Source organism: Peromyscus eremicus, chromosome 6 (genome assembly GCF_949786415.1).
Source record: "Peromyscus eremicus chromosome 6, PerEre_H2_v1, whole genome shotgun sequence".
NCBI lineage: Eukaryota > Metazoa > Chordata > Mammalia > Rodentia > Cricetidae > Peromyscus > Peromyscus eremicus.
In genome coordinates, this window is record NC_081421.1 from 113,089,233 (window position 1) to 113,110,172 (window position 20,940).

The following is a 20,940-nucleotide window of genomic DNA, read 5'->3' on the forward strand; positions in this document are numbered from 1 at the left end:
TTGAAGAGCGAGTATACTTTTTATTTATTTACCTGAAACAGCAATATAAAAACTGCTTCTTACATAGCATGAATCAAACACACAGAAATAGTTCCTCGATGTTGAGTTCTCTCTCAGTGACAAAATTCAACCTACCTTTGCAGAGTCATATTCAAAGAGCCTGTACAACCCTTAATCTTGTTCTGGGCTTCAAGATGAGTCATTCCATGTGCGCTAATTCCATCAATGCTGAGGACCACATCGCCTATTCTCACATGTGCCTGTGATGCCTTGCCACCATCTTTCAGCTGCAATAAACAAATCTCATTAGAAACATCACTGTTTAAAACACAAGAACACTAACACAAAAAATTCCATTAATATACTATTGGGCAACATAAAATTATCTTGCTTGATAAAAGAAGTTAAAATTGAAATTATTTTCATGCTTTTTTCTTAAATTCTTTATTCAAAAACAAATAATAGTCTGAAAAATATTCCCTGATAATTTCCCCATTTATTTACTATGCAATAGTAGTGTATGATGGTTAAGAAACAGAAAAAGAAGTATCCATGAACACTTCACATTTCAGCAAAAGAAAAGGAATAGAACCTAAAACAAAGCATTAATTTTAAAAATAAATTTTTTTAAACTCTTTCAACTGCTGTATTTGTTTGCACACAAACATGAAAGAAGGATCTTGGCGCCCTCCTTTCCCTGAGTCCAGCTCACATCTGCATTTGAGGATTAACTTCTTTAGATCACAGGCCCAAGTATCTTTTATACTGGTGTGCTTCCTGCTCTAGGATTCTAACAGGAAGGGAAGGAAATGCATTGATTTGAGACTGCCAGACTTTTTCTGTGTGTGTTTCTTTGGTTACTCAATAAAAATGCCTGGATGTTAACATCATTTAGCTTGATCTCCTACAAGTTGCAAATACGTGTTTTTCATCACCTCCAGAAAGCAAATATAAAATTACAATATGTAAAAAAAAAGGCAGTTTTCATAAATAGCTAGAAATACAAAACAAATACAGACAAAAGGAACCATTCTAACTCAATGACAAGCTCAGCATTCAACTAGTCTAAGCAGATTATTATGATTATTACATTATACTGGGTGGCTGTAAGAGAGATGAGACCAGGCCCAAACCAGAAATTAGCCAGTAAGATGTCATAGAGATCCTATTTGGGACAATGAAAGTTTTCAATAAACAGTGATGGGAACTACATAAATAACACTGTGAATACACACAACTAATACAGCCTAACTGTACACTTGACAATACTTATTCCCACCATCACAGTATTTTTTTAAGCTTAAAAGAAAATGTTAGTTAAAAAAAAAATACTAATTAAAATGAAGAAAGAAAACAAACTCTTAGTTTACCAAATTAGAACTGGGTGCTACACTATATAATTTGGGACAAAGGAATAAATACAATACATTATGTTCATTTAGTTTTTCAATATTATCAGTTCTCAAATTCTTTCCTCAAGGCAGACAAATCCCAATACACAAAAGTAATCATTTAGATCTAATTCAAGAAAATAGTGCTGAGCGACAAAATGACAAACAAGAACAGTACATGTATTTCATCCATCACAGACTTTCACTAAACATGCATTCTACTCAGTAACTCACACAGTTTCACTGCACTAAGTAATATGTAAGCTAATGGAATAGCATTTCTTTTTATTAATTTAAATATCAAAGAAAACATTTACTCTAATAGAAGATATATTAACTATTCATTTCTACTGCACAAAACTACATTATAGAAACTGTATGCACATTTACAAGGGAAACAGTTGCTGAAGCCAACCATGCCATTACTTTGTATGTGATTTGGGGGAAACTCAATTCACTCATTTAAAGGATTGTTACAATGATTACATGACATAATAACTCAATAAATGCTAGTTGTTGCTATTCCCTTGACTTCAGATTGCTATCATGAGAAATGTGGAAGTTACCCAGATGATCCTAGGGTCTTCTCCTCCTACATAGTTTTTAAAGTTCATCTATATGCAAGCTACTATTACAAAGTTACAGGTCTCATCACAAAATGAAAACATAGCCCAGAAGACAAAGGGAAGGCTATTCCCTATTAAAATAAACAAATACACTAAAATTCAGAATCCAGATAATGAGAGTAACCATAAACTAAACAGCTCATCCTATACTTTATTTTGGTCAAGGGGAGCAAGCATATAAGTAAAATGAACTAGAAATAGAAATTCAACTCAATTACCTCAGCATCATCCTCACACGCAGAAAACTTAAAACACAAACAGGAAAGGAAGCCTGTGGCATTTGTTTTAAATATGCTAAATGGAAGCAATTTAAATACTTTCTTTTCCAGCATTTGCATAAAGGTAATACATGATGCAGAAAGAATGTCATGCCAAAGACAGCATCAATGAAACTGTAGTACTCCCTGGCTCCATATGCCTACTATTTGTTGAGATCCTAGTGTAGTCTCAAAATGTTCACAACTGACTTCTCAGCATTCTCTCTCAGAACTGTCTTTATCTTGTCCTCACCTTCGGGTCAGGGAACACAGAGATCTCATACAGCTTCATGAATCCTGTCTCTTTCTTGAGAAAAACACGTAGGAAAATAACTAAATGTTGTCAGCCCTATCTTTTCCTTGTCTGACCACACCCTGATCACCTTTCACCTTGATCTTACCTATTATCTATTTGCACATTTCCAAAATGGTGGTTGCTGAAGTTTAAATATGGTATGAGTACGTCCCCAAGGATCTACGTGCTGAGATTTAATCTTGAGAAGTACTTAAGAAACTTAATCTGACTATGATGTCTGGAGTTGGGCCCTTTGTGATTAGTATTCAATATGGTAATTAGGATAGGGCTCCCATAATGAAATCCTAGTGGCTATAAAAAGAACAGAAATGGAGCCTGCCCTACCACTCCTGCCTTCCCAAGACACATCCTCTCTGCACGCTATGGAGGTCTGTCAGGAAGAATGCCATCACCAAGTATGGCCCTTTAACTCTGGACATCCAGAATGCTAAGCCTAAATGAAATTGCTATCTATATAGCTCACACACTCTTACTGCACTATTGGCAAACAAACAAACAAACAAACAAAAAAAAAAAAAAAAAGAACTGGAAAGCTCTGGAGGGTAACTAAGAGTGCTGGCAACAGCCTGAAACGTTTGAGGGTTTGGAGGACCTCAATGGCTAGCAACTCCAAAAGCTACCAATTTCTAGGACTGGGTCTTTATTTGTTATCCTCTGTTGTCTAGTAAGGTCACTGTTGTCCCATTATAGGATAATTCCATTTTAATATTTTTTTTGGTATGTGTGTGTGTGGATATTATTTTAGGAAGCTTTACAATAGTAGGTTTTCGTGTGGCCTCTCTGAAAAGTCTTTAGTGTTACTTATCCCTCCCAGTTTCCATCTTCCAACCCGTCCTCCCCTGCCCAACCTCAATTTATTCCTTCCTGCCATAATTTCCTTTTAAGGCTTTATACCAGTGCCTGCTATTCCCCCTTCCCTTAAAAGAACCCCCTATGACCCCTTAGTAATGTCCTGACCTCTGTAAGAATTTCAAATGAAATGCACATACCTAAAGAGTCACAGCTAACACCCATAAGCTAAAGAAAATATACAATGTTTGTCTTTCCGGGCCAGGATTATCTCAATCAGGATTTTCTCCAGCTCCACCTATTTACCCATTCATTTTATTTTTCTTAATAGCTAAATTGTAAATATACCATATCTTCATTTTCTATTCATCAACAGATGAACAGCTAAGGGTCACTTATTATTTATATAGCTCATCTTCTACAACTTGTAAAAAATCTGAATAGCTACATTTGTTTGAAGCAGTGATTATTTTCTGTCACCAGTGTACCCTGTACATGTTATAAAGCAGTCCCTCGTCTTCTGTGAATACACAATGTGTAGGAATAAACAGCCATCAGAGGTTCCTGAATCAAGCTCAGTATAAAACAAACTAATGACATGGAAATGCTTTTCCCTTTATTCTGTCTATCCATCTGTCAGCACTGTTAACCAATTTTCTATAGACTTAATTGTAGCTACATGTTTCTTTAAAAATTCTTAACTATCTAGTCTCACTGAGGTTGCAAGCTAATGTGGCTGCACACATTGGAGCTAGCTCTGAATTCAATTCCTCTCGCCAGTGCTGACGAGGCAGCAATACAGGGCTCTGGGTGCTAAGAAAGCAGGACCTTTATACAGCAAGTAAGAATGCATTACTGAGCACAGGCTTTAAAGATAGACAGTACTGAGTCCATATTCACACTGTTTGCTGGTTATGTCACCTGGCATGGCCTCTCTAAGTTCAGCTTTCTTTGAAAATGATGAGTAAAATTCTGTATGCCTCATGGAGCCACTTACTGATAACTACAATGCTAGTACATGTCAAAACGCACAATAAATTTTCTCTATTTTTCTCATAAGTTCATATTGCCTAAATCTTATTATTATTCATATTGGTCAGATCTGCTTCTGTCTTTTCCTTCCCTTCCTAGAAGAAAAGCCAATCACTCCCCTCCTTCACTCTCTGTCTGTTGTGTTGCAGTATTCCTTTACACTGCGTGAGGATGTGTCACTGTGTTTGGTTTAATAAAAAGCTAAATGGCCAATAGCTAGGCAAGAGCTATAGGCAGGACTTCTAGACAGAGAGAGCTCTGGAAAGAAGAAAGATAGAGTCGCCAGCCAGATGTCAGGAAACAGGATGGGCAGTACAGGGTAAAGGTAACCCAGCTATGCAAAAGAACATAGATTTAAAAATATGAGTTAATTTAAGTTATAAGAGCTAGTGGGACAAGCCTAAGCTAAGGCCAAGCTTTCATAATTATAATAAGTCTCTGTATCATTTTTGTGAGCTGGTGGCCCAATGAAAAAAAAATCTGTCTACAATTGTCTTTCCTGGGCTCTGGAGCATCTTCCTGACCTGCTTTCTACTATCCAAATCAGAGCTATCCAATCACTGGCTTAACCTAAGAATTAAGTGCCATCATTGTACCAAGAGGATAATGGATTTTAAGTGGATGCTGGTGAAGAAGCCTTGAGTTCACGGTGAGAGATGGACTAACAGTAAAGCAAGTCACGAAGCACACAGGAGAAAACCAGAGGGTACTGATCACAGAAGGTGGAACAGGAGCCAGGAGGACAAGGGAAGAGAGGCACCCCACGGACAGGAAAAACATACCCAAGCCTTGTCTCTCAATATGCATCCACAGCCACACAGACAAGCTATGTAAGCTAAACAGAAATACTTTCCATCATGATACATGCTGCTAAGTAATACGCATGGCTATCATTAGTATGATTTAGAACCAATGTTGCCACAGCTATATTTATGTCATTGAAAGTTAAGTAACTTTTTCATTTATTTAAGAATTTTACTTAATAAATAATAATAAATTTTACTTAAGAACTTAAGTAAACTTAGTAACTACGAGTCCCTAAACTGTTTAGCTTCCTTACAAACACATGGTTCCTGTAGGGTTTCTTCAAGAACTTTTTAACTAAGGAGAAAAGGCAGAGCTGCACCTTTAAAAACTAAGAGGAAAAGAAGACACCAGAGACAGGTAACTACCAAGACAGGGATCTTCAACACATGCTGGTTAAAAGACTATCTGACCCCCTAAGAAGTTCCTTGTGACTTCTGAAGGGTGACACTGTCCTGTCACTCCTACCTACCCAGAGCTACTAACAACCACTTGAGCACACCTTCCTCACAGAAACAGCGCAGACCATCCAAGCAGTCTACCTCCTAAGAGCCTCCTTTACAGTGATCATCCAATCAGCTGCTAAACTGTGCAAAGCCTGGCTACAGTAGTGACCCTGTTTTAGATTCTCTAATGAAATTTACCTTTCAAATTATAAAAAATGCTCAATAAACAAGTAAAAACCTTTTTTCCTTTAATGGGACATAGGGTTGCAATTTAAAAAGTCAGAAAATACTAGCACAGAAATGATAGACTGAAAATATGTAAGCCCAAGTTCATTGTAGAAATCAGCTTTCAAATAAACACAACAATACTTTGATTTTGGAATTTCACTAAACACAGCAGTTATTGTTAGTTCAAAAGAAACTGACTTTGGAAAGTGTCCTGTAATGAAGACAGCATGTAGGATAACAAGTGGGAGACATATACCTACATGATGAAATGTTAGCAAGTCCAAGCTTTCTGCCTTCTGCATATTTTCAACAAATTCGGAATGCTTGGAAACACATGACCCTAGCACCACCAGTATGGCAGGAATGCCACCAACTTAGCAAATGTAAAAAAGGAACAATAACTATGATAGCTCCAGGAAGGGACACTAGTTTCCCATGTCAAAAAACCATGAGAACCAAACCATGGGAAAATAAAAACTACAAAAGCTATTGTTTTTCTAATGCCAATTACCAAAACGTGTAGGGGTGGGGGGAAAGGGGGTGGAGGGTTTGCTAAAAAGCCTTGTCTATCTGATGAACAGGATTTTATTGAGACAAAGAACTGGAAAAGGTAGGGCTTTTAATCTAATTAATAAGTAATGTTTAATTTTGTTTTAAAATGTCTTTTCCAATATCTACTACTATATCTCATACAGAATTTAAAAATTGAATCCAAAAACATGAGTCTGTGGTGGAAATTTTCTAAGAACCGGTGTCCAGTGCATTTTCCAGGGCACTATAATGTAGCTTGTTCCAGGATCAACTCCCCAAAATATGTAAGAATGTAAAACCACATCTACAACAGAACTTGTTTTGATGAGTAAACACCACCCCATCATCAATATCACAAATAAAATGCCAGAGGTGTTTTATTAGCAGCTAGAGGCTAATAAACCAAAAAGAAGCAAAAGTAAAAATAAATAAATAAAAACAAAAAGTCATGAAGTATGGTTTTAAAAAGAATTCACAAATCCTAATTTGCTTACCATCACTCTAATCCTTATTAATCTATCTTACAACATTATAGTAGAGTACTTCATGTTCATCTTATGCTATTGTATAATGTCTGCACATGAAGCAGTCTTCAAATGCTGCTAAAGGACATTTTAAAATGGCTGTCACTGGTTTGGAAGCTGTGATGGGTGGCTGTGTTTTACATAGTGGAAGTGGTGCTGATGCACTATTCTCAGAAGGGATTACTGTGAGCCCCCAGCTCCCACAAGAACAGTTTATGAAAGAGCAAGGCTGGGTACAACCCTTCTCTCTGGCTTCCCATCTTTCCACATGACTTCTCTCTACACCCACAGTCACCCCACACGATGACATCTACCACATGGCTACCCAGAAAAGAAGGCCTTCACCAAGGTGTAGCCTAGTCCTGGACTTTCACTCTCCAAAACTAACCCATGTCTGCTTATATTGTTTTAGTAAAATGACTATATTTCCCCTCATTTGTTAAAACAGCTTCTTATTCTATCCTATCAAACCCTAAGAAATATAAGCATGCAGTGGTTCACTTCATTTTATAGCTATTCTATACATCAAGGCCCAATTTGTTTCAAGACTATGAGCTAAATAAAGTTTTTACTTTTATAAAATGCCCCAAACCAAAAATCTTGTTACAGTAAGAGAAAGTAGACTACCAGATGTCTAACTGGTGGTATCACTTTAAAACTTGAGCCTGCGTTGTATTTGATGCCTTTTTCTTTGAAATAAAATGATTTGGCTTTTTGTAGGTTGGAGCAGTAGAAAGGCAAAACTAGCAAGTAATCACTAACAACCTCACTGAAGAAAAGAATGAGATTCTGACTCATGCAAGCACTTTAACTATGGGTTTGTTTTTGGGTTTGTGAGTCAAACTATAAGCAATTTTACCCAAAAGTTAGGGGGAAAATGCCTTATAAGGAAGCAGTAAAGAGAATACCTCCAAGTATGTGTCATTATGAATTACTAACCAAACAGAGGTGAGTCAGTGTTTACGTCTGTCCTTATGTAGTTACTTAACCACCTAGTTCAAACACAGAACCTGTGCTAATACCAGCTCACTAGACACCACTTCTTATTCTATCCATCATGTCCAAATAAAACATAAACATCTTCTTAAGCTATGCTGTACTACTGAAATGCTGCATTAACATTCGCACTTTATAGCCAATTTCTGTGTCTATGCCCCAAGATTTCATGCATTTTGCAGTTAGAAGGTAAACACTAGTCTACCAGAAATGTAAAGGTTTGGTTGTTTGTAAAAAGAACACATCCACTAACATCTCAAAACCAAGTAAACTTGTCACAAATAGAAAAACCAGTGATCCTATCTGGAACACTTAGAGAAATGGCTTTTTAAAAAATTAAAAACAAAGTTACAATTAACTAAAAAGATTAAAGAGAATTAGTGAGTTCTGGTTTACCCTGGAACAGATTAACAAGGATAACCATACATTGCAAACATCCTCCCTCCTCCGCCAGGTTCTGTTCACAAGTCATCTGAAATCGCATGCAAGCATGGATGCATTTTCCATCTAGTGGAACTTTCCCCAAATTCTCAAAAGCATCTATGACCCCAAAACTGAAGAACTTATGATTTAATGAAACCTTAGAACAGAGCTTTTCAAAGCGTGGCTCCTAACCACCAGCACCAGAGTACTAGTACAGCGAGAAGAAAATCCTCCATAGTCCACAAGCAAACCATCTTCAGATGTCTCAAGATAAAAACTCCATTAACATCAGGAAAATTTAGGAATGCTCAAAGAAGACAGAATATTTATTTTTAATGGTGAAACAAAAGGTTTTTGCATGCAAATAAGAGATAAGTGTAGCTTTAAAAAATTTAATTTTTTTAAAACTCCAGGCTTCATAGCATAAATCAACATCTAATAACAATTCCAATAAAGCAATGCCTTCAATCTCAAGAACAAATACAAAAGGACATGGCCCTTTCTCTCATCCGATGTTTCATACAATCTCACTGTTCACAGGGATTGGCTCTCCACAAAGCAAAAAAACTTTTCAGACTGCTTGTGACCAGAGTCCTCCTTCTCCCTAGTCTATCACATGGCAATAATTCTGAATACATTTCTGGAAAAATAGGAGTAATCACTCCAGAGATCTATGCTATACACACACACACACACACACACACACACACACACACACACAAGCTGCTGCATAAGCTTTATAAACAATTACTCTCCGTTTCGGTATTTCAAGTCTGTCCACACTGTTGCTGGTCTGCAGACCACACTGTAAGCATGCTGCTTCTAAGAAATTACCGTATCACAGCTTCCTTTTTAGTCTATCATACATAGACTAAACAGAATTTTAAGCACCTGATAAAATACTACAGCATATATCAAAGGCATTTTGCTCATTTTTAATATAGAGTGGAAAATATTGTACCTTTGTCAATGCACATTTCATATTGTTTGGTCACACTAGCGTGATGTCCAGACTATTTGTGGCCAATTATAATTGCACAAGCTGTATGTACTAGTACGATAACCAACATCCGCCCAATATTTTATTACAAGGAAAGCTGTTCTAGCTCGGCCATTTAGCAGACCTGTGCCTCTGAGCAAGCCACTGATCTGTCTGCATTCTGCTGAGCTGTATGGGACTCTAGGATAAAATGACTCTAGAATCTCTTTCAACTTGAAGATAATAAATACTTTACACAGTTACTAATCTTTCATTTATCTAATTGCCATTACCATTAGTAGCTATTTTCACTGTAATAAATTTTTATTATTGCCCAAATGCTTAATATATATTATTCATATTTTCCTATTGCAAAACATTATACTGGGAAAATTCTTGGGATTGGCATGAAACTGTTAAAACCAGTCATGCAACCGAAAATGAAGATTTTATGAAATTACTCAAAACAGCAACAAAATTAATATTACAAGTGAGTAAGAATCAAGATAAGCTGAGCGTGCTGGTGCATGCCTTTAATCCCAGCACTAGGGAGGCAGATGTAGGTGAGTTCGAAGCCAGCATGGTCTACATGATGAGTTCCAGGAGAGGCAGGGCAATGTAAGAGAGACCCTGTCTCAAAACACAGAATCAAGATAAATTTCAATGTCCAGAAATCAAAGGAAGTTACTGGAAGATCTGGGCTGCTTATATTAGTTAAAGCAGAAGATAAATAAAATGGGTGAATAGGGAAACCATTTCAAACAGGGGGAGAGGGCAGGATAAAAATCTACGATGTTACTAAACTAAGATTTTTTTTTTTAATAGTGCACATGAGCTTAGGTGGACTGTACAAAACATTCTCCTGTCTTTTCAGGCAAACGCAAATACTTTTTTAAACCTGAACTTACAGCAACATCAGAAACCCAAAATTTTATGGAATAAAAATGGCTCTAGTCCAAAACCACTAGAATAATAATAAATTTTTACTAACTGTTCTCTCGAGAGTTAGGGCAAGTTTCAGATTGGGGGAAGGGTGCTGCCTTGAGGCATGCTCCACTCTCATATTTCAGAAGTAGGGAATGATAGGTTTTTGTTTTTTGGTTTTTTGTTTTTTCAAATAAGCATTATGTAGCACAAATTGTTAGAAGGTCTTATTAATAAAAACAAACCTGGAGCCAGGTATTGGGGTGAATGCTGGAAGCAAATTTTAGTCCCAGCTCTTAGCTACTGCTCTGACCTCTTGGGCTTTTAACTCTGCATTTGGCTCTGTGTTTCTTATTTAATAAGACTGATACATCTACAGCATTATGTTTCTTGTGTTTTGTTTTCATTGGAAGAATCGAAAGAGTAAAAGTACTGAGCATGTTATCTTCCATCGAAACTATCTGCAAACCAAAATCATCTCCTTGAATGGATGTAAAAATAAAAGAGTTAGCACTATGGTCCAACCCTAACTCAAATCAATTTTTGATATATTTATCTTTTTCATTCAAAAGTGTAAAATTATACTGTGATGGTTTATTTTTATTGACAATTTGATTAAACTGAGATGTTACTAACATGTCTATATGTGTCGGTGAGAGTGCTCCAGACAAGACAGGGCAGGGGGTTATCTGGAATGAAAAGGGGGAAAAAACCAGCTTGCACAGGCATATTTATTCCTCTGCCCCCACCACTTCCTGCCACCAGGATGTTCTGCCTCACCACAGGCCCCAAACCAACAAAACAAAGGACCATGTACTGAAACCTCTGAAGCAGGAGGCCAAAATAAATCCTGTTTTTGAATATCAAGTATTTGGTCATAACGACGAAAAAAAGCTAGCACACATATCTAGGTATCTAGTCAATGGTATCTTTTCTTTTCTAAATTCCCACATTGAAAAGTCCCCAATCAGAGAAGTCAGTAACACAAACTCCAATTCTTAGAGTTGATTCAAAATTGATTTCTAAGAACTTTGTTCCAAATCAACTTGTGAAATTTAAAAGGAATGCATGCTAACTTGAAGACAGAAAAAAATGGTATAGAAAAGAATGTGCTGGAACAAAGACCCAAAAGCTCTTCACATCTTCAAGATACAACAAAATATGATGATAAATGTAAAACACAGTATTTGGATCCAAAACAAAATACAAATGAAATAAAAATTCAATAAAGTGCAAAGGTTTGACAAAGAATTCACAAAGATAAAAAATCCAGGAAGTTTTAGAGTGCCATGCTAGTCCTTTGAGTTAATGATATACATAGCTTTTTTTTTCTTTTCTTTTCTTTGTAGCACTATCATCTTTAGATGCAGTGTTTAAGTTCTATTGCTAGTAGAGAAAATACTACTTTCACTGTACTGCATATGTTTACATCACGCAAATGCTATGCTTTGAATGTTTACATGCCCCCAAAATTCCTGTGTTGAATTCTAACCCTGCTATGTGATGTTTAGGGATGAGGACTTTACCAAGTAAGATTAGGTGAAAAGGGCCACATCCTGTGAAAAAGATTAGTGTTCTCACAAAAGAGCCTCTAGAGAGTCATTTTGGTCTGCTTTGTGAGACACTGTGACAAGCACCAGTGAGTTTTCATTAGACCCTGAATCTGTTGGTGGCTTGACCTTCAGAACTCTGAGCTATCAATATGTACAGGCTATCAATTTCTACAGCTAAAGCTGTAACAGTAAAATGAACTAAGATGAAACTGCTGTTGAGCAATGGGACAATGCTATAATATATACCTAAAATCAAGGAAGCAGCTTTGGAACCAGATAATGATTAGAAGTGTTTGGAGGCACATGCTAGAAAAAGCAGACAAAATTGGAAAAGAAGCACTAAGGGTGACTCTGGTAAGGGTTCAAATGAGTACTACTATAGAGCAATGTTCAATCATCTTAGGCATTAGCTAATATTAGGAAACAGAATGTTGGTGGCTAGGGGAGTATAGTAGTCCCCCACCCACCCACTAGGGGTAGCACATTCCAGAGCCCTTACTAAGGCAACGCCCAGTAATGCCATGAGAAAGGGTCTTGGAAAGGGAGCGTCAAAGGCATGAAATTCCAGCCTAGGCCTCTAAACCATAGAAAGCTGAAGCATGGCCCTTCCCCAACAAAGACACAGAAGAGTGCCCTCCCCACTACCTGGCCTTGGAGGCCCTCCCTTGTCCCAATGGGTCTAGAAGGCAGGACATGAGGTCAGAAAAGATGATTCTCAATCTTAAGATGCAATGTTATTTTCCTGTTGACTTACTTGGGAGTAGTTACCACTTTTCACTCTTTGGGGATGGGAATGTCTATCATATGTTTGTCCCACTGTTGTGTTTTGGAAACAGGCTGATTTGGGGAACTCTCATTGGGAGAGCAATTTCCTTCAGGATCACTAACACCTTAATTCTTTGTCATATTTAATTTAGACAGTAATTTGGAGGTTTGAGTTGATAATGAGCAAGTTAAGATTCTGGGAACTATTTAGATACAATAAATATATTTCATGTAGATCTGAAGGGCCAAGGAGGTATGCTACGGTCTGAATATTTCTCTACTCTTCCCTAGTTCCCATGCTGAAACCTAATCTGAAATTTTGTATTAAGAAGTGAAGTCTTTGGGAACTGATTATGTCATGAGAGTTCCATCCCCATGAGCAGGGATACTGTCTTTCATTATAAGATGTTTAAGGGTGCCTGTTAACCCTTTTTGCTTTCCAACATATATGGTGGGTACCATCTTTAAAGTAGAGTAAGCCTTCACCAGGCTTGTAATCTCCTAGCACCTTGATATTGAGGCTTCCCAGTCTCCAGAGCTATGAGAAAAATTTTATGTCCGTTGCTCAGATAAAACACATGCTACCAGAAAAATAACCATCATCAGAACAGTGAAAAACCTAGAAATTACACAGTATTAAAAGTTATTTTTAGCGGATGATATTGTCCAAACTGCCTTCTAAACGTTACTGTTTACACTCATAGACCAGTGCTGCTCTCAACACTGGTCAGAGAAGCTCATTTTTGCAGTGGGCAGTGGTAAATACAGAGACTCAAGAGTGGTTAAAGCACCAAGAATAAGGACAGTGAGTGCTCAGCCCTACCACCCAAGGCTGAGTACCTCTTCACATCACTGAAGAGGGGGCAAAAAGGAAGCAGCAGCCGGAAGATGGGAAGAAATGCTGTAGAATGCTATCTTCTCTATATGACATGGCCACTGCACAACTGCGGTCACCTACAAAGACTGACTGCAGCATCAGGCCAGTCCAAACTGCTGCAGAGATGGGGAACGGGCTAATAAGGCTCCACACCTAACTGAGAAGCTATTGAAAGTTGAGGGCTGCTGGGGGAGGAGCAGGCATTTTTCTTTGGAGGTGTGGCTGCTAATAGGACCCACAATCATGTACATATAAGCAGCAATACTTGGACTTAACGGGTTATTAAAAAAAAAAAAAAAGAGGACATAAAGTTGGAAATTTGAGAGATCCTCTGGTAAGAGTTGAAAGGAGTAGGGAATGGATATAATCAAAATACATTGTATATAGGTATGAAATTTTCAAAGAATGAATTAAAAAAGGTAAAAAGTACTTTTAGCAATATAATAAGTCATATATTTAACACAATATTCCACAAAGTAGTGATTCTCATGCACTTGATTATGCTGTGATACTACATAAGTATTTTGTCTTCATCCCTGTTTTCTGCCATATATCTTCCTAAGTTCAGTAGTTGAGCTTCTAAGTTGGTAGGAATGACTTTTGTCTGCTCCTGAGATGACTGATGGTTCAGAGGCCTGAGACAGCACCAGGATGAGCAGTGCTCACAGGAAAGACCAAAGTATGAATAGTGAGCTGACAACATTCTGCCCAACACTCAAATGGAAAGGAAAAGTGGAGAGGTAGGCATTTGAATTGGTCAACAATAGGCAAAGATATAACCAATTAGCCCTATATCAGAGTGTCTCCATGAAAATGTTCCAAAGAACTTCCAGAGAGCTGAACACGTGGAAGTGTCTGGAAAGTGGCTCGCACAGAGGCAGCATGGATATGGCCTCTTCTTATACACCTTGTCATATACTGTAGAAGGCACAGCTTTGAGTAAGCATTGGAGAAACCAGGATTGCCCATCACATGGGCCAATTTTCTTCAATGGAAGGAAATGAATGGCACTGGGTCACCTGGAATGCCAGAGTGAAAAGGGTCCACCAATCTGGTGACCCTTTGCTATTCTATTAAATGCCAACTTCCACCTGGATTCCCCCCAATATCCTGAGCATTGGTTCTCAACCTTTGTAATGCTGAGACTCTTTGATACAGTTCCACATGTTGTGGTGACCCCAACCATAAAATTAATTTTTTTACAACTCTTGATTATTATTATTTTAACTTTATTTGTATGCGTGTTTTGCCTGAGTGTTTGTCTGTGCAACACATACACAAACATGTGCACGTGATACCTGCAGAGGATGTCTGATTCTCTGGAGCTGGAGTTAGTTACAGATGATTATAAACTACTATGTGGGTGCTGGGAATTGAACCCAGGACCTCTGGAAGAGAAACCAGGCTCTTAACCACTGAGCCATCTCTCCAGCCCCATAAAATTATTTTTGTCACTACCTCATAACTGTAATTTTGCTGTTATGAACCATAATGTAAATACTTTTGGAGATAGAGGTTTGCCAAAGGGGTCAGAACCCACAGGCTGAAAGAGGCCCCATGTACTTTGCTTCCTCCAACAACAGAATCTATCCTTATGCTTCTCACTGATCCTTCCTGGACGCCCAGGCCCTGAGATCTGTTTGTCAGCCAATTGAATTCATTCTTAATGTAAAGGTCACAGATGCTTTGCTACCTTGCTAGGGAGTTATGATGTAGCTCTGCCTAAAGCTTTGTTATGATAACTGTCACATAAACAGTTTTATGTGTGCTTAAATGTGTGAGAATACACCATGAGGTCAGACTCTGGAACTTTCTGACCCAGTGTCTGCAAAGATGGTACTGACTTGACTTTCATTCTCCACCTGGCGGGGATCATCTCCCCGAAGGCAATGGAGTTTGCATGGTACCCAACAATATACAATCCTTTCCATCGGACTGTTCAACTACACCTTTTGTAACATCCTTTATGGGAAATAAAAGTAAAGTAAGTCACTCCACCAAATCAATCAAACCCAAAGAGGGGCATATGGGAACCACAATATACAGCCTGAACGTAAATAACATCTTACTGCTTACAACTGGCACCAAATGGAAAGAGTCTTGTGGGACTAAGTCCTCAGTACATAGACTATGATGTTGTCTACAGATGTACATAGTATCAGAAATGAAGACTTGGAGGATATCCAGCCATTGTCCTCTGGAAACCCACTGCTTTGTATATGGAGAAATAGCTCCACAGAGTTAGTGTCTTTCAACACAAGACAATTACTAAGAATTTGGGTGACTTTACTGGTAATAGAAAAAAATCCTAGGGCGAGAGATGTCTCAGCAGTTAAGAGTCCTAGCTATGCAAGCATGAGGACCTGAACCCAGATCCTCAACATTATGAAAAAGCCAGATGTAACCTGGATCTTCAGCACCACAACAAAGCTCCAGGTTGGATGAGAGAACCTGCCTCAAAAGAACAAGGTAACATAACACAGAACAGCACCTTCCTCTGTCCTCCACAAACACAGGTACACACATCCACAGGCCCACACAGGCCCCTACACCCACACACACATGCACATACATCACAACAGTTTACTTTGGTAGGAGGCTCCTCCTTGGTCTACCTCGTGAATGATGGAAGCTTCTCTCGGGGAGACTGTATAAAGGGAGGAATATAAAGAACTCAGATATCACTGATTAATGAAATAACAAAACAGCTTTCCAACTATCTCTGAAGAACCACTCCTTAAAAATCTCCAATGTGTTCAGTCTAATGCGTTGGTAATACACACACACACACACACACACACACACACACACACACACACAAATCCTACATTTTTGTTAGATTCAATTGACACAGAATTATAGTCAAACTCAAACTGCTACAAAATTTCTTTAAAAAAAAGGAAAAACTAGTTTTTATTCTTGATGTCTAACTTGGTGTTATAACATACTGACAATTAATAGAGATCAGTACTATGTTAGCTATCAAAGACTACTTTAGTACCCTAACAAATTTTAAAAAGCTTTAAAAAAGAATAAAAATACTTTTTTCTAAGTGTTAACAAGAATACCAAGAAAAATAAATGGTTACGGGCAACTTTAAAAATTATATTTCATATATGAAAACTTAGTGGAAACATATAAAAGCTGAAAGTAAATAAAATTTATAAAAGTAAACACTTCTAATTGTTACAGTTTCATTTTTATAATTGTTATAGACACCTTTTCTGTCTTGGGTGTACAGTTTCTGCATGTGTGTAAGTATGCTTGCCTGTGCATATATCTGTGGAGGCCAGAGGTAGACACTGGGTATCTCCCTTAAGGGAGTTCCACCTGATTTTTTGAGACACGGTCTCTTGCTGATTGACACAAAAATCACAGATTGGTTAGAATGACTAGTCAGCAAGCCCCAGATCTTCCTGTCTCTGCCTCTCAGCACTGAAATACCAGGTCTGCTGCCTTATTCAGCTTTTTACAGAGTCCCAGGAATCTGAACACTGGTCCTCAAGATTGCAGAGCATGCATTTCACCCAATGAGCCATCTCCCCAGCCTTCTCTTTTTACAACTCTTTTGTTTTTCTTCCCAGTCTTTGCTCAACCTTCAATTCTCCAGTGTTTTAAAATATATGTGTGTACATAACTCACATAGAATTTTCTGGATATTATGAATACAGATCCCCTAGTTTGAAAGCTCTATTAAAATGTTAACAAGATATGCCCATATTCATTTGGCACCAAATTATTGAAAGAATTCAGATGCTAATAAAGTTCACAGCTTTTCAAATACTTTCACAAGGTTTCAGAGACTCTGAAAGGGGCTATTTTTTCCAAAAGGCATAGTACCTTATCCAGAAGAAAAATCTATTTTTATTTATTAGGATATGTGTAATGACCACTTTTATTATTTTTAGCATTTACCAAGATTTTAAATTAAAACTTTTCCTACAAAAGGAAATAGACATAGTTTTAACATATAGGAAAAGTATCTAAACACTAAACTACTAGTTTTTTCATCTATCTAGGGAGCAAAACTATCAATGTGATAGCACATTACCAAGGTATAGAGAAATAGACACTCTGATACATTATTGGCAGTTTGTCAATATACATTAAAATTACAAGTGCAGCAGTTTTCCCTTTAGGAATCTACCCTACAAACACATAAAATCATACGTAATCAATCCTACTACTGATACAACTTGTATTCTTAAAAATCATTATACCAAGAGCTAGAGAAAACTCAGAGTTTTTGTTGCTCTTGCAGAGGACCAAGGCTCAGTTCCCAATACCCACATGGTGACATAGAACCATCAGTTCCAGGGGCTCTGACGCCCTCTTCTGACCTCTGTAGACACAAGGTAAACATACGGTGCACATACATACCTGCAGGCCAAATACTCATACAAGTCAAATAAATTAAATAGATCGTTATTAATTGCTACACCACACAAAATTATGCACCAAACCCTACAAGATTAAAGGCACAACAATCTGAAATTTCACCTGCAGAAACACCCGAAGTCTTCACTAGTGAGATGGCTCAGTGGTTACAAGGCACCCAAGCCAGAAGACCTGAGTCCTACCCTAGAACTCACAGTAGAAAGAGCAAGTACTCCTGACAACTCTCAAAAGTTGTCCACGACCACCACACACATGCATGTGTTTACACACACACACACACACACACACACACACACACACACCCCTACCTGATAAACAAAATTAGATTTTTAAAAAAAATTTAGAGAAAATAATACCAGAAGTTTGCTTGTGGAAGTAGATAGCAGTTTAGGAGTTATTGTAATATGATGGAAGAAAAGTTGTTTAAAATCACATGGACTGTTGCGTAGTAACTCACCTGTAACCAAGCAACTATGGAGGGTGAGGCAGAATAACAAGTTTGAGGTCAAGCCTGGGAAAGAAACAAAGATGATACCCGCAAGATGACAAGATAGAGAATTCCAGAATCCAGTGATGACTATAGGAAATGCCACATGTGCTAAGGGCAACCTTGTCCTCTGGGGCTTCCATAACAGAGACAACAGTGCTTGAAGCCTTGAAAGATACATAATAATTTCAAGGCATACATGCAGAGAAACACAAAGAAAAGCAGTTGTCAGAGCCTTAGCCATTCATAAGAAACATACACAGAAGAAATTAAAAATTGTATCACTCAGACAATATAAAAGCATATGAAAAATAATGAAGTCAAGAAATGTACATAGCCAAAATCTCATGCACAGACAGTTTATGGACAGTTTATGGAAGGTAGACTACATGATTATGATGAGTATATGCTTCTAGAAATTGTTCTCAGCAGCTCAAGCAATCCACTATTTTAGGACAATCAATTTCCTGAAGGCAGTTTGGTAATAAATATCCAAAAACTTAAAATAACATGAAATTCTGACCCCAATAACCACTCATCTAGCTATCACCTTAAAGAACTTAAAAAATAAAAGTAAAGGATATTTAGTACATCTGTCTTTTATACCAGTAAACAATTATCTTTATAGGAGTTTTAAAAAATCATAAAACATTCCAAAAAATTAAATATCATTCAGTAATTAAAGAGGTCAAGGAATTAGCTTTCTTTGTTAATTAGTATATGATCTATATAATTAAGTTTTAGTCCATGAAATATTACATGAAAGGCAAGAGATGACACATTACTAAAGAAAATTCACAGTAACAAATGAAATTGTTCTGCATCATTAGTCACTAGGAAAATGTAAACTAAAACAAAGAGTTGGGTGTGTGGTACATGTCTGTAGTTACAGCTACTTGGAAGGCTAATGCAAGAGGATCAAGTGAGTCCAGTAATTCAGGGACAGCCTGTTGCATAATAAAGCAAAATGAACACACAAACAACAAAATAAAAGCTACAGAGACAAGGCCTATTAAGAATTACATGCAGAAAAATGGGTTAGATCTTCTCATAATAAACAAATTCACTCAAAAAAAAAAAAAAAGGTGTAATTTTTTTCAGTTTTTTTACTCTTTGGGGCCGGCCTGCCACCCAGCTCAAATAAATACAGGGAGACTTATTCTTACTTATGAATGCCTGACCTTAGCTTGGCTTGTTTCTAGCCAGCTTTTTTAACTTAAATTATCCCATTTCTCTTTAACTACATTTTGCGTCTGGGCTTTTTACCTTTCTTGATTCTACATATCTTTCTTTCCTTCTTACTCTATACCTGGCTGTGTGGCTGGGTGGCTGGCCTCTGGTGTCCTCCTCTCCTTCTCCTTTTCTCGCTCCTCCCTCTTCTTGTTCTTCTTCTCTAGCCTAGATTTCTCCTCTTATTTATTCTCTCTGCCTGCCAGCCTCACCTATCCCTCTCCTGCCTCGCTACTGACCATTCAGCTCTTTATTAGACCAATCAGGTGTTTTAGACAGGCAAAGTAACAGAGCTTTACCTAGTTAAACAAATGCAACATAAAAGAATGCAAAACATTTTAGCATCATTAAACAAATATTCCACAGCATAAATGAATAAAACACATCTTAAACTAATATTTCACAACAATCCAAGACTATAAAGCTGTTAGAAGTAAATATAGGAGTGAACCTTCAACAGTTTGGTTAGGCAAAGCTTCCTTACACAACACCAAAAGCACAAGGAACCAAAGAATTAAAAACCGGATTTTTAAAATTAACATGAAGAAAGTAAAGATAACCTAGAGAATGGAAATACACACACACACACACACACACACACACACACACACACACACACATATATATATATATATAACAATAGACTTCTATTTAGGATATAGTACAGAAAGTTAAAAAACAAAAACAAAAAACTATGTACTATAGAGGCAGCAAATATCTCAATTTTAAAATGGACCAAGCACCTAAATAGATGCTCCCCTCCAAAAAATATAAAAATGTCTAATAAGTACATACAAAGATGCTTCATCACTATCCATCAGGAGAATGGAAATACAGCCACACACAGAGAGTCATTCATGCCCACTAGAATGACTGCACTATAACAATTGTTGTTCTTGTTTAATTTTATTAACAATTTACTTTTACAAGTTTATTTCATTTTCTATTTTCTGTGAGTGTTTGAATGTATATATGTATGCCTTTCACACACAAGACCTGTCAAGAGGCCAGGGAGAGCAAGGGATATCCTAGACCTACAGTTCCAGCTAGTTTCTGAACCACGTTATTCAGGTGCTGGAAACAGAACTTGGATCCTCTGAAAGAACAGCAAATGCTCTTGAGAGCTGAGCCATCTCTCCAGGCTCCCAAGTGTGTAGACTAAGTACAGCCCTCATATCCTGCTGCTGGGAAGTAAAACAATGCTGCTGCCTGAGAAAACAGAATCATTGCTCCTTAGAAGGTTACACAGAATTACCATATGGCCCAATAATTCCTTCCCTAGATGTATACACAAGAGCAGTGAAAACACGAAACACAAAAAACATGACGGCTCAAAAGGGGAAACAATCTTAGTGACTACCACT

At 37.5% G+C, this 20,940-nt stretch overlaps 1 protein-coding gene across 3 annotated transcripts in view; it reads right to left on the reverse strand.

The window, feature by feature from the left end:
- Positions 1–20,940, reverse strand: part of Pdlim5 (PDZ and LIM domain 5) — a 178,483-nt gene that overhangs the window by 122,350 nt on the left and 35,193 nt on the right. For all 3 annotated transcript variants that reach the window (XM_059266355.1, XM_059266356.1, XM_059266354.1), the window contains exon 3: positions 136–287. In XM_059266355.1, coding sequence (XP_059122338.1) covers positions 136–287 — 152 coding nt within the window. The remainder of the gene's footprint in view (positions 1–135; positions 288–20,940) is intronic.